This window comes from Grus americana, chromosome 4, assembly GCF_028858705.1.
Source record: "Grus americana isolate bGruAme1 chromosome 4, bGruAme1.mat, whole genome shotgun sequence".
In the NCBI taxonomy this organism is placed as follows: domain Eukaryota; kingdom Metazoa; phylum Chordata; class Aves; order Gruiformes; family Gruidae; genus Grus; species Grus americana.
Genome location: NC_072855.1, coordinates 9,547,616 through 9,560,624, shown reverse-complemented (window position 1 = coordinate 9,560,624; position 13,009 = coordinate 9,547,616). Strand labels below are relative to the sequence as shown.

Here is a 13,009-nt window from a genome sequence, read left to right as displayed (position 1 = left end):
TTGCTGCAGTCTGCCTTTCTTCCATCCCACCTACCTCTGCAGAGAAACACAAAGCAGCTGTTTACTCTTCTTTTCCTACTCTATCAGTTATTTTGTCTTTAGAAAAAAAAAATAATCGAAGTAATTGGATTGTAACATAAATATTGCTGGTGAGCAACTGATTTCCACACTTCGCTCCAGTAGGTGAAACCACAATGCAGGTAACCAACGCAATAGGAGTTGGACCAGATTATAGAACAATTGAGTTTTTCCAAGTAATTTGTCTTTACTGCAGCACCAAACCTTTGATTCTTTAGCACTCATTTTAGATTATTTCTAGGAGCATAGTTCTCTGTTAAGGTTTTAACTTTTGGTGACTGAATACTATCAGTTATCATTAAAGCATCAACGAACATTTGCTGAAAAAAACAATAGCGTTTGTTCTTCAGCATCCCTGAGTTCTCAGGTACAATGAAGCTTTTCTGCAGAGACAGCATGTTAGGATTTATCTCACCTTAGGTGTTTATAGAATAGACATCTACTGCTGGGCTGGTCTAGACTCACCTTGGACTGGTCATTAATGGAGAGAAATGAGCACTTACAGAGCATGATTCATCTGACCCTGCCTTTGACATCCAGGTGAGAAGATTCATCTCTCTCCGTTGCTCATTCCTCTTCTGCTCTAACTGCCCTCAGATGTTGAATTTACTTTATTGACTTTGCAAATACAGTCAAGAACAGAAAAGAATAAAAATATGCCCCCACCCCCATTTTTTTTTAATTAACTTGACAAATTTTATAAGAAATAGTATTAGGACACATGACAATAAACATGAAACCTTCAAGCTTTGTCTTCCTCCCATACCAATAATTGACATTCAGCATTCTATACATAATTGCTGTTAAGTGACAGAGCTGATAGCTCTGCAGATTTCACCTTGTAGGAAGATCAACCTGGAAAACTTTGGTAGCAAGAACTGCCAGGGCCTGAATGTATCCTGGCAATAACATGTAAGTGCTGTGCCAAACCATGGGCTGTGAGGACTTCAGGGAGCCAGGCGAACATCCTGCCGTGTCTTAGCCTGCTTGATGAGGAGTCCATTTCAAAAGGAAGCTTTCTCCGAGGTCTTTGCTTCCCAGAGGAGTGTGGCCATATCTTGAGATGATGGGGCAGTAAAAAGAAGCTGGTTTGCTTTGCTTCTGTGGCCAGTAGTGTTGTAACTGCAATGAAAAATAATCTGAGGGGATACATTCACCCTCACTGGAATACATGAAATCTTCCCATTTATTAAAACTGAAGAGCTGGTAATTGTGGTACTTACGTTGGTGTAACAGAGGAGGGGGTGTGTGTGTTGTGAACCAGGGCAATGCTTAAGGGAGTAGAGATAGAAATGTAGCAGCAAGCTCGGTGAAAGATTCCAACCAGGTGAAGGGAACGTCAGGTTGAATCCTGCACGCCCTCAGGAGCACTCCAAGCAGACGCTGGCTCTTGCTAGAGTTAGCAGTGGCTCCTTTGGCTGAAGCCACGCAGACATGTGAGGGCTCTCTGTGAGGCTGGCAGGTGATGGTGGGGTGGCTTCTAAAGGGGACCTGCTGACTGGGAGCAGAAACACAGCCCGGAGCAGCGAGGCTGGATGTCCTGCCAGACGATGCATCCCACCGTAGTGAGCACACTTACACATTCACTGCTACAAATGCATCATATCCCAACTACGCCGTACTTGATGTACCCGGAATACACCCAAGCCCGTACTAAAACCCAACCCTAAGTCATAGGGTCACATAATCCTCCCTGGGGCCGATCAGCCCTTGCTGCTGAGATAAGCATAGGGAGGGCCGGTTTACGGCTCCTGGTGAAGCCTAGATAGGAAATGACCCCCAACCCCCACAGCTGTGGGGACATGGGGAGCCCTGGAGGGACCCAGAGCTTGCTATAGCACCATTGGCTCAGCCCACCTGATAGATGAACCATAGCCAGCGGTAAGGAGCTGCCCGGGTGGGCAGTGGGCTTGTGGTTGGGACCCTGTGGGTGGGGAGTGAACAGCTCTGTCTCTTGGCAAAAGGTGGGCCAGCATGGATGGATGGATGGATGACAGGTAGGGAGATGGTTGGCCAAGTTAAAAGCAGTTTTGTGGGCTTTATATGCTCAACTGTGTTAGACCCAGGGGCTTCCCTGCCCAGCTCCAGCTCTACTTCTCTCATGAGCTCACCAAGCGGGGACACCAGGGTTACGGCGGAGGGGACACACTGGGGTGAGCTTGCTTTGGCTTTTTAGGAGGCATTAAAGTGTACACAGCTAATGGGTGTGCTGGGGAGCCTGCAACAGGGGAGGGATCGTGAGGTTCTGTCTCATCTACAGCAGGAGGCACATGCCTGGGGACGCAGGGCACGGGGGAAAGTCCTTGTCCCCATGAATTTTAATTTTTTATCCAAAGCAATCTGTGGTGAAGGGGAAGTAAAAGAGGCCAGGCCAGGGATGTGTGGTCTGTAAGTGGAGAGTTAGAGCCCAAGTACCAGTTCACTGAGGTGCATTAAGGCACACAGCACACCCCACAATACGGTTTCTAAAACCAATACAGCTTTTATTGCCACTTTCCCCACTAGAGCAGTTCTGGGGCAGGGTTTTTTGGTAGCTTTGGTATAAAACAAAGCTTCTGCATGTGAGTGAACTTTCAGCTGCTTTCCCACAACATGCCATTATCAGTCCCAGAGGTGTATTATTTACTCCTCCCCCGCGTGAGATACTGCTATCAGGTCTCTGCACATCTGGATAAAGCAGATGTGCAATACGGGCCGGATCCATATGGCGAAGGCATTAACCTTACGCTCCACATCGCTGCCTGACTGCTCAGCCAGATAACCCTGCACGTCCCAAAGCCTCACCCCACGCCGCCAGGAAGGTGACAGCACCCAGTGCCCTTGCTGGGGTGCTGCCTGGGTCATCTCCAGAGCCAGTCTGCCTGGGCGTCCCTGAGCTGCTGGCTCGCAGGGCTCTCCTGGCAGCATTTACAACTGCCACCAGAAACCACTTTTCATGAATTAACGGCCCCAGAGGCCATTTCAGCAGCAATCAGTTTATTCCAACTGTACCTAATTGGACCGAAGGCTGGAGGCCCATCTCCCCTCCCCACGTTGGAGGTCAGTGCTTCCCTGCCTCATGGACATGCTCAACAGTTGGTCAGAACCAGCCTCGTGTGGCTCTAACACACAACCAGTGGGGAACGGCCCATTTCTGCTGGATTTTACCTAAGGTGATGGAGAGGCGTAGGGAAGTGAAAGGGGCTTGTGTGGCTCGGGGAACCTCCACAGATGTATCTCCACCACAAAAACATCCTCACTGATACCACTCTATCGCTCCATGTTCTTGGTGGTAGAAAAAAGGCACCGAGCGGTTTTGTTTGCTCCAATGGGACATTTCTCAGGGCTATCTCCAATCTCAGGTGGGATTTTGGGTGCAAATGCTCAACCAGCAAATGGGGGCACGTGGCCTTAGGCAGACCTGTGCCCGGCGGCCAGGGTCCCGTCGCACGGCAGTGCCAGCAATGCAACGACCAGGCGTGGATCTGTATTTACTATATGCACCTCCAAGAACACTGACACTTCCGAGCGTGTTAATATTAGTCAGTGAGCTGGAACAGCACGGAAATATAATCCAAGGACATGCATGACACACACATAGTCTTATTTATCAATGAAAATGGGAACGAGTAGCGTTTGCCTGTGCTGGATTGGGAGCTGGAAAAGATGGAGGCACCGTCTGCACTGTGGTGGCAGTAACTCGACAGCAATACAGTTTAGGAAAAAACTGACATAAGTTTTAGATTTTATTCATTCGTACATTATTTACAGCAGTTGCTTTCATATTACAATTCTCTTTCATCTTTTCAGTTTTCACTTATAAAAAATTAACCAAATAAACCTTATATAACCAAATTTATCACAGCAGGTCTGGTTAATTTTCACAGTTACAGCGGCCATCAGGAACAGAACTTAAGTACCTACAAGTCATTCATCCAGAGCACCTTGCCCGACCCTGCCCAAGGATGCCCTGCTGTCCCTCGGGAGCTGGCCGGCTCCCGGGGCTCTGCCGATGGAAGATGGAGAGACCACGCCGCATTGGAATAACGCTGCGTATGCTGCAGCTCAAATGCCTAAAGCACACCAAGGGCTAACTCACACACGTCTCAACACGTCCTGCCACGCTAGAGGAACTGGTTTGTATCGATACGCCCGGACAGTATGCAAACAGCTTTCCAACAGAGCTGACTGCTGCTTCCCTCCATCGAAAAATTCTATTAGTTTATTCTATTTTCTGCTATTGTTGAGCCCCAGTACTGCAGGAGCAGAGTACACCGGGGTACGAGACCACGGCAATGAGCATTTACCTTCCTCTGTGTGACTCTGACACCTCTTCCTTGTCTCTGTGTCTCCCACCAGGAATGATATTTGCAATAACTCACCCTTAAAGGGTGAAAAACCTGCGCTGCGTAAGGACCTACAACACTGAAGAAGGATTCAGGCGGAGGGATCCTACATGGGCAAGTTCTCTGCCGAGGTGAAGTCCAGTCCCAGAGACTGATGGCCTTTCCTAGTACTTAATCCCGCTCCCCAGGTGCAATAGCAGCACTGACGCCAGTGTGTTCCTAACGGTACCATCTTCAGCAACGCTCTCCCTGTGCTCTCCCCCACGTGCTCATTTGCTTTACAGTGGTAATTATTGCTGTTTTAAAATATGTTCGTATTTCTTTGAGGACTTGTAGCCACTTCCCATTACGAAGTACAGTACACACTATGCTGAACATAGAAAACACAAGACTCATTTCACATCGGTCTTGTACAACGGTGAAGAGATGCAGAGTAAGAGCCTGTTCGGGGGAATCCGAGTTTCTGTTTAGGCATGAGTTGAACCTGTAACCCATGAACTAAAAAGCCACTGCCTCAGACATCAGCAGTTCTGGTAAGCAATTTAGTCTCAGTTTGGGTTTTTTTTTTTTTCAACTGACATTGGACATTTTCCAAATGCATACCACACGTCTGCTTAACACTACCAAAAAAAAAAAAAATTTTTTTTTTTTTACCTTTACCGCATTTGTCTCAAGAAGACTTTTGCTTTAATAAAATAACACAAGCACACAAATTGCTTAAAGCTAACGGCCCAGCACAATCATAAGTACAACTCACAAAGCAACAGATGCTTTGTTAAACCTAATTATATTTAAAAAAAAGCAAATATACATATTACAAGTCAAAAGGACTAAGCTTTGGAAGAAAAGAAATTGAAAACAACGTTAGCTATATGTTCATTACGCTTACATAGCAGTAGCTGCTTCTGCATTCAAGCATGTTACTGGTAAATAAATTTACAGTTGCATTATGTATTTGTTATGCTCTTGGTCTCAGTAAGTCCATCTTCGACTGTTTAGATGTTAAAAGCATATTCTCTCCCGCAGCTGACCATCGTGTAATACAATGACAGCACTGAACAGCGATATTAAACAGTGGTCAAACTCCAAATGCTGACTTAGAGCTTGTTGTTTTAAATGGTCTTGTGTTTTAACTAAACCCTCTGTTCAAATTATTCTCTTATTTTATTTTCAATGAAAGGTTCTCCGAATGACCAGTCAGGTAGAAGTTTTTCAGTGGGAGATAAGCATAATCTCTGTTACTGAGGGATGCAAGAGCACACCCTTTTTTTTTTGCTCAAGATTCTGTGTGGATCTATTTTGAGGGAGAAAAAAAAGAGAAAATTATCCTTTTTGCATGTTAAAGCTTATTTAACAGTTTGCATCCCTTCGTTTTCTTTACGTGGCACAGTATATTCCACCGCAAGACTCCAGTTAGCATGGAATTAAAATGCCTTTATTAAGCTTTAAATAGAGTGCATACCAACGGCATCGTACTAGCGCCAGTGAAACACAGGCTCCCAGCACACCGAAAATGAGATTGTTAATTCAGAGGTAACCAGAGCTGGTTCCTGCCCTTGTGTGTTTGGCAATTCGGAAATCCCTGCAGTCAGTCTCTATCCATTTGCACCTCGGCCAGCAAATCTGGCAAATTAAAAGGCAGCAGACTTGCATCACGGACGGATACAGTTCAGTGAGCAACGGGCAGCAGCAAGGATCGTGACAAGGTTTTTGTAAAAGCACAGTTCCCTTGGGAATTCTGACCACGGGGACTTTCTGTTCTCGCCCTCCAGGGCCTTATCCTGCTCTCCCTGCCCGAGGTGCAGTTTGCCACAGCAAGGAAGGGGCCCGATCCCCCCCAGGCACTGAGCGCTTTCTGCTCCTGCTGCAGGTGTGCGGCACTGGGACCCCAACAGCCACATCCGAACCCCAACAGCCACATCCGAACCCCAACAGCCACCTGCCGACCCTTAGTCCTGCTTCTCCTGCACAGGGCCTATTAAATTCAGATGCCGTGACGTAAAGCATCACCCCCATTTCACATGGGGACCAACGCAGAGGGGAAATGACTGTCCAGGTCCCAGCTCCGGGGACAGACGCCCCCAGGGTCATTTACCCCCTGCATTCGCTGAAGGGTGATGCTGAAACGATCAAGATGCCAAGCTGGCCCTTGGGATTTTAAGGATTTAGGTGCATCCATCCTGCAGAAGATGAATGCCTTGTGCCCTGCGAGCTGTGACGCTGGCTTTGGGCACGCAACTACCTCTGCAGCACTGCAAATGCTGGTCCTGGTTCTGCACCCCACGCCACCCCCATTGCACACTGTCTGCAACAGCCAACCAACTCACTGCCGCAGCACTACCGCACCTCAGACCCGAAGGGCATGGAGCATCCTTACAGTCGCCTTATAATACTGTTAAACTCATCTGGCGTCCCACAAACATCTTTGAAAACAAGCCCGCTTCTCCCTGACAGGGTTCACTACGCTGCCAGCTATCTCCTTCGCAATGGCCACCCTGAAAAGCCCTGCAGCAACCCTGACCCCTCCAGCCGCTCCAAGGGCCCTACGCGCCCCAGACACAGGACCGGCTGGACCACGCAGGCGAGAGCCCAGCTCCTGACGCTCAGTCTTGCGCGTGGGTACAGCCTGCAGCAGGCCCGGGGAGAGGCGAAGGCTCCCTCAGAAATCCCCTCCCACATACCACAGGGTAGGGGAAAAGAACGGCTTTCAGCTGATGGCAGTGCCCCAAACTTTTCCGCAGCAAGAAGCGCTGCAAAGGGCATCTCCCAGCAGAGATTCATTACGGCTGCCATTTCTAAGCATCTTGCAGGTGCTGTCTGCTTCGTGGAGGGAAAACACGGCATGATTTTAAGACAAATATCAGTTCAGGGGTTTCCAGTAAGACTAGAAACCACTTTCCTTGTGGCTTTGATTGCTCAGCATTATTGGTCTGGGACCATCCAGGGGCCAAGCTTCCCACAAAGCTTATTGCCAAATATTACGTGTGCTTGAGATGCCACTTTGCTCAGGATGCTCGGTGCATTCCCACTCACTCCCCAGGGAATTGCCCAGGCTGTGCCGGAGGGCTGGGGCAGCCCTGAGGCTGTGGACCTCAGCACAGCAATGCAAAGTTTCCCCTGGTTTTTTTTCTTTTTTTTTTTTTTAAAATTTTAATTTTTTAAGAGACACTTCTACATGGACATCACACCCTGACCCTGTAAGGTGCCTTCCCCAGTGAGCAAGGGCTCTGCCCCAATTCCCTCCAAGCAAAGGACACTTGAGCAGTGCCCACTGCACAGGGATTAGCAGAAAAAGCCACGAAGCTAAGGAGAGGTGCCAGGCGAGGATGCTGCATCCTCAGTGCCACCGCACAGCACGCGGGGCAAGGGCAGTGGGCTGCGATAACCCGCATGCACAGCAAAGTAAAAGGGGGCACCTGGCACAGCTGGGTGAAGTTCCTTCACATCTCCAACACATCCTCCACCTGAATCTGAAGCAGTCTTCCTAGCCATCACGTTTACCAACTGAGGCTAAAACCCAAGAGATGCTTCACTCTTCCCCACACTCTGGCTAGAAGTATCCTCGGAAGGAGAAACCACCAAAATAAATTAGGAGCATCCCCTGCCATCTCATACAGATGGGAGTCTTTGTTGGAATTAGACCTGACAACTGGCAACAGGCTCTCAACAGGTTTCTGGCAGAAGGTCCAGACTGCAAGTTCTTCCCCTCAGGACCAAACCCACAACCATCTTGTGCTGCTCTGCACCACTCCGACACTGAACTGGGATGGGAGCAGTCAGGAGGTGATGCTCAAGCCTGGAGAAAGGGGGATGGTGACGGTCCCAGTGCAGGGCTCTGCCAACCGTGGCTGTCTGCTGCAGGGAAAGCAAGAAGCTCCTTAAGGGGGGCTGCAAAACTGGGGGGCACACATGACGAGCTGTGGGATCTTGCTTTTCCATGCAACACTGTTTAAACCAGTGCACCCTGGAAGAGGCACAGCAGGCAGATGGATGGATGGATGGATGGATCCACCAAAGGCAGTTCAGCCTCAGCACATCACCCTGTGCACTGCAGTCTACCAGCACACTGGCCCAGGCTGGACCCTGGGGCAGCAGGTGAGCCTGGCACGGTCCAGAGCCCAGGGGCCACGCAGAGCAGCGGGAAGAGGCGTTCTGGCTCCAGAGCTTAGCCCAAGCCGTCAACGTTTAGGGAAACCTCCTATGGACGCAGACGGAATGACAGTATCACTTGATGCTTTTATGCCCAACCTTGTCTAATCCTATTCAGAGCAGCTCCGGGGGGGAAAGCAGCAGCAACGCTGGAGGTCCTGTACCCCCGTCCCGCTGCTGCTACCAGGGATGCAGCTCTGGCAGCCACGTGGGCTTCTCAATAAGAACCAGGGCTGGGATCAGCAGCGTTTCACCCGCCAGCCCTCTCCATCTTCTGCGGCAAGCAAAGCCCAGCCGATTTGGCAGCCAGCCCTTTCCTTCAGAAACGAGCTGTCCCGGCTGGAGAGCTGGGAGCAACCAGCTGGATTTTTTCCAAAGTGCCTGGTCACAAAGCAACTGGCAGAAGCGTTAAGGGAAGAAATTTGTTCAGCAGCTACCAGGCAAGTGGCAATGACTCAATCCTTATGGATGCATCTCCGGCAGCCAGCGTGCCCGGAGAGGAACGCAGACAGCACCCCAAAAGCTGCACCTTTCCAAAGCACCTCGTTCCCAGGCAACTCAACAGGTATTACGATCAGATACTGCAATATCATCAGTTAAGGTTTACACGTTTTTTAAAGAAAATACCGGTAACCTGATGGTACTTCTACATCTGTGGGATCTGGTGGGATTTATTCCAGGTTTGGCTTTTCTGACAGAATGTGGAGTTTTATTACAAAGGCACAGGTATCAAATAAAACCAGCAATATTCTTTTAATTAAATATCCCAATAAAAAAATTAACACTCAATTTAGGCTTTACGTATTCCTCCCTTATTAAGAGACTAGTTTTGTTTTTTTTTTTCCCCTCTGGAAAGGTTTTAGTGCAGTGATTATATAGCAACAGAAAAATAAACTAAAAAAGGCACAAACTGTTTTGTGTTTTTTTTTTCTTTCAACTTTTGCTAACACTTTATATTTGTCTATTTTACTTCGGTTAATAAATCACTGAATGCAGCAAGAAAATATTCTGCCAATTTCTGTACACTATACAAAACCCACTACCAACAGTACATTATTTCAGCTTCATGAGAAATGTACAGCATAGAAAGACTTTTAAAAATATAGTGCCCCATACAGAAATTTCGTTAATTAAACTCTCGGTCTCTTGCTACAGCGCCCTTCGCCATCCTCATTTCCCCCCTTATTGCTGGGACACACACTGGGACTCTGCCCCTCCGGCTCCTCACAGGCTGGACCGAGCGCGGCACCGGAGCGCTGCCAAACGGCGCCTCCAGCCCCGGCATCGCATCGGTGCCCGGTGGGGAGGGGGCGAGCCCCCTCCCCGCTGGGCTCATTCGGCACTGCCGGCCGCCTCTCAGTGCTGGGAAAGCTTTTGGCTGGAGAGGAAAGGGCAGCTCTCGGTGCGAGTGAGACGCAGGCAGCATCCCACCCGTGGGTCCATGCCGCCTGCCCCCCATCCCCGTGCGCCCCACGGCTCCTCTCCACGCGCCCCACGCCGTCTCCCTTCTGGGGCTCTCCCGCTGATGCTTCCATTGTGTTTGCAAGTGCAAGCGTGGTTAACACATGCTCTACCCTTTCACCAATCATCGTGATAGGTGTTGGGTTTTTTCCTCACATACACGCATAATACTTCATAAAATAGTATTTCCCCCCCGCCCCAGGAACTAAATTAGTTTCCCCTTTAAATGTATTAACAGAGCTGAACCCCTCCACCCACCCCAAATTAAGTGCAGCCAGAAATGGTTTTCTTTATACTTCTGATACCACGTTTTAAAAATTAAAAGCTACCGCTCTTTTCTTTTTTTTCCCAAGACATAATTCATGCAAAGTTGCTATTTGTTTAAATAAGTTATAAAAGTTGATATCTCAGGCTAGGAGAAGCTGTAGTCTTGGTTATTCTTTAGTTGGCAGGCACTGTACATACATACCGGGTACAGACACATGCCGAATCTGCTTTGCATTGCTTTTTGCATTGTACAATTCACAAATCTGACATCATTAAAGCAGTTAATTGCCTTTGATGGAAGGCTGCAGTGAGGCCATCTACATTTATCAAACAAGCAGCTGGTTAAGATAACAAGTATGCTCCCCCCCCCACCCCGGCGCTCCCCAAAATGCTATTATCTGTCACACGTTGCTTCTCTGAAGTGGTTAGGTTTGGTGCGCACATTAATGTGCAAATGTGTTGCCATAGGAACTGCAGCCTCCATTACGCCTCAGTGACACCATTCAGCAAAAGCCAAAACTAAACATAACAACAAGAACAAAAAACAAAAAAACCCTTAAAAATAAAATAAAAACAAATAAACAAAAAAAAACCCCAAAAGGCAGCAAAGAGAAAGTCCAACGCACATGCGGAGTCTGGCCCAGGACTGCAGGTTACGCGTGGCTACAGAACAGCGCAGGAGATATTTAGGTTTGATCTTAACTTCACGCTATGGTACAATGGGGCTCAGAGTTCAGCCGGTCCGAGTCTGTGCTGGCTTAGGAAGGAGGGGGGGAATGGAGCGGAGTCGTGGTTACCGGATGCACCCAGGGTCTCTCAGACATTTGGCAGAATGAGGCACATCCAAAAAAAAGTGCAACACCAGTGCCGTGGCGGCAGTGCGATGTGTTTGAGTGCGTGCACGCGCTTTCCTCTTCATGCATTGTAGCAAGCGGGTTGGGGCGGGGGGAATTCGCCCCCCACTTTTTTTTTTTTTTTGAAAACTATTAACCAGTAAATAACGGTAAGACGAATGCATATTCTACTTACTGGTGCATGAAATACTGAAAACTGCATTCAAGTAATATTTCTGCACTATTGTGAATGCATCACTATGTTATCTTACATTTGGAAAAGGAGAAGACTATGTACACCAGAGCAGTGGTACTATTTTGCAGTTAAAGTTTCTGTGCTTTACGGAGGTACCTGGGAAGGAGAGGCCGCCGGTCCGCTCCGCTCTGCCCTGCCGTGTCGCAGGACTCCCAGCACCACCACCTACAGCATGCGAGGAAGGAGCGCTGCTCGGCCGGACGATCGAGCTGCACGGAGCAAACCAAAAGATGACATGAGGGAACAAAAACTCAACCCAAAATTGGCAAATCAACAGTGATGAGAAATAGAAGGGCAATTTATTATTTCTGAAGGGGGAGGAGGAAGAGGAGAAAAAAAAAAATTTTTTTTTTTTGTTTGTTTGGTTGGGTTTTTTTATTCTTCCCGCAGCTGCAGGCGGTAGCGGTGGTAGCGGAGCTGGAAAAACATTCTCTCCAGTAAGGAGCGCGTCATCCCCGGCAGGGCGTAATGTTCGACAACACCCACATGCTTGAACCCCAAGGACTCGTAGAGCTTGTGGGCTGCCATCTTCACGGCCGTGGTTCCCAGCACGACAGAGGAGTAGTTGTTGAGCATGGCAAACTCCAGCACTTTGCGGCCCAGGGCCTTGGCGATCCCTTTGCCGCGGTAGTTGGAGTCGACGGACATGCGGCGCAGCTCCACCGTGTTGTCCTCCTCGTTGCCCCGCGCTGCCACGATCCCCACCACGTTGCCGTCCAGGACAGCGACCCAGAAGCAGGAGCCTGCGGGAGACAAAGCAGCATGTGTAGCTGCCGGCCACCTCGGACGGGCAAAACGGGCAAGGCACCTGCTTATGAACTGTGGGAGCCGGGCTCGGGGTCAGACGTCACCTCTCTGTCACACGTGGGGACTAAGGACCAAACTTTCTTTTCCCTTGATACTGTGAAGCAAATGTTTTCTAGAGGAAAAGGCACGGGAAAGTCGCTACAAACCAAACCTAGATTCCTAGGGACCAAGCGTTACGAAGTGCCTTTGGCTGCCCTCACGCACAGGTAACGATCCTCAGCTCACGGTGGCACATCACGGGTAACTTCTGACCCACACGCAGTCACGCTCTCCTGTCCTACCACTAACTTTGCTACAGCAAATCCCGGATCCCTCCCAGCTCAGCACAGCCCATCTTGGGCTGCATGTTGCATCCCACCCCGAGACCCGGCAGCTTTTTGGGTGCGATGCAAGAGCAGCCCCAACGGCTCAGGGATCCCAGTGCTCCTCCTGCCACCCATTTCTCCACCCACAAGGGCCTGATGTTAAAGGCTAAATAAGTGACTGCCTGGCTGGTTTCCGACCTCCCACATCTGGATATGTAAGTGCCGCCTCCTCCTGCGGACCCCAGGGGCTCAGTGCGGGACAGTTTCAAATAGAAAATCCAAACTGGGCAGCAAGATGAGAAACTAGGACCATGAAAGCCAGCGAAGCATGAACAGGGAAAAATGCCATACAGCATCTCCTGTGTACAGCTGAAATTGGGCTCACCCACCCCTTTTTGCCCCCCGCAGTTTGGGGTGCTCGTGCCCAGGCTCCCCTTGCTTTGGAGCTGCTGCTCCTCCTTTGCTCACATGTGCCAGGTGAGAGCATCTTGTGGGCTGGAAACGTGGTGCCCAAGTAACTCAGGCCAA

The 13,009-nt window shown here is 49.3% G+C and overlaps 2 protein-coding genes across 2 annotated transcripts in view; one reads left to right on the top strand and one right to left on the bottom strand.

Annotated features, from left to right (window-relative positions):
• Positions 1 to 4,027, top strand: part of LOC129206234 (DNA polymerase nu-like) — a 48,269-nt gene extending 44,242 nt beyond the window's left edge. The window contains exon 7 of the mRNA XM_054825098.1: positions 3,945 to 4,027. The gene's annotated coding sequence lies outside the window, so the exon portion shown is untranslated. The remainder of the gene's footprint in view (positions 1 to 3,944) is intronic.
• NAT8L (N-acetyltransferase 8 like) overlaps positions 3,789 to 13,009 on the bottom strand; it is a 35,784-nt gene continuing 26,563 nt past the window's right edge. Inside the window, exon 3 of the mRNA XM_054825094.1 lies at positions 3,789 to 12,112. Coding sequence (XP_054681069.1) covers positions 11,745 to 12,112 — 368 coding nt within the window. The 3' untranslated portion in view covers positions 3,789 to 11,744. The remainder of the gene's footprint in view (positions 12,113 to 13,009) is intronic.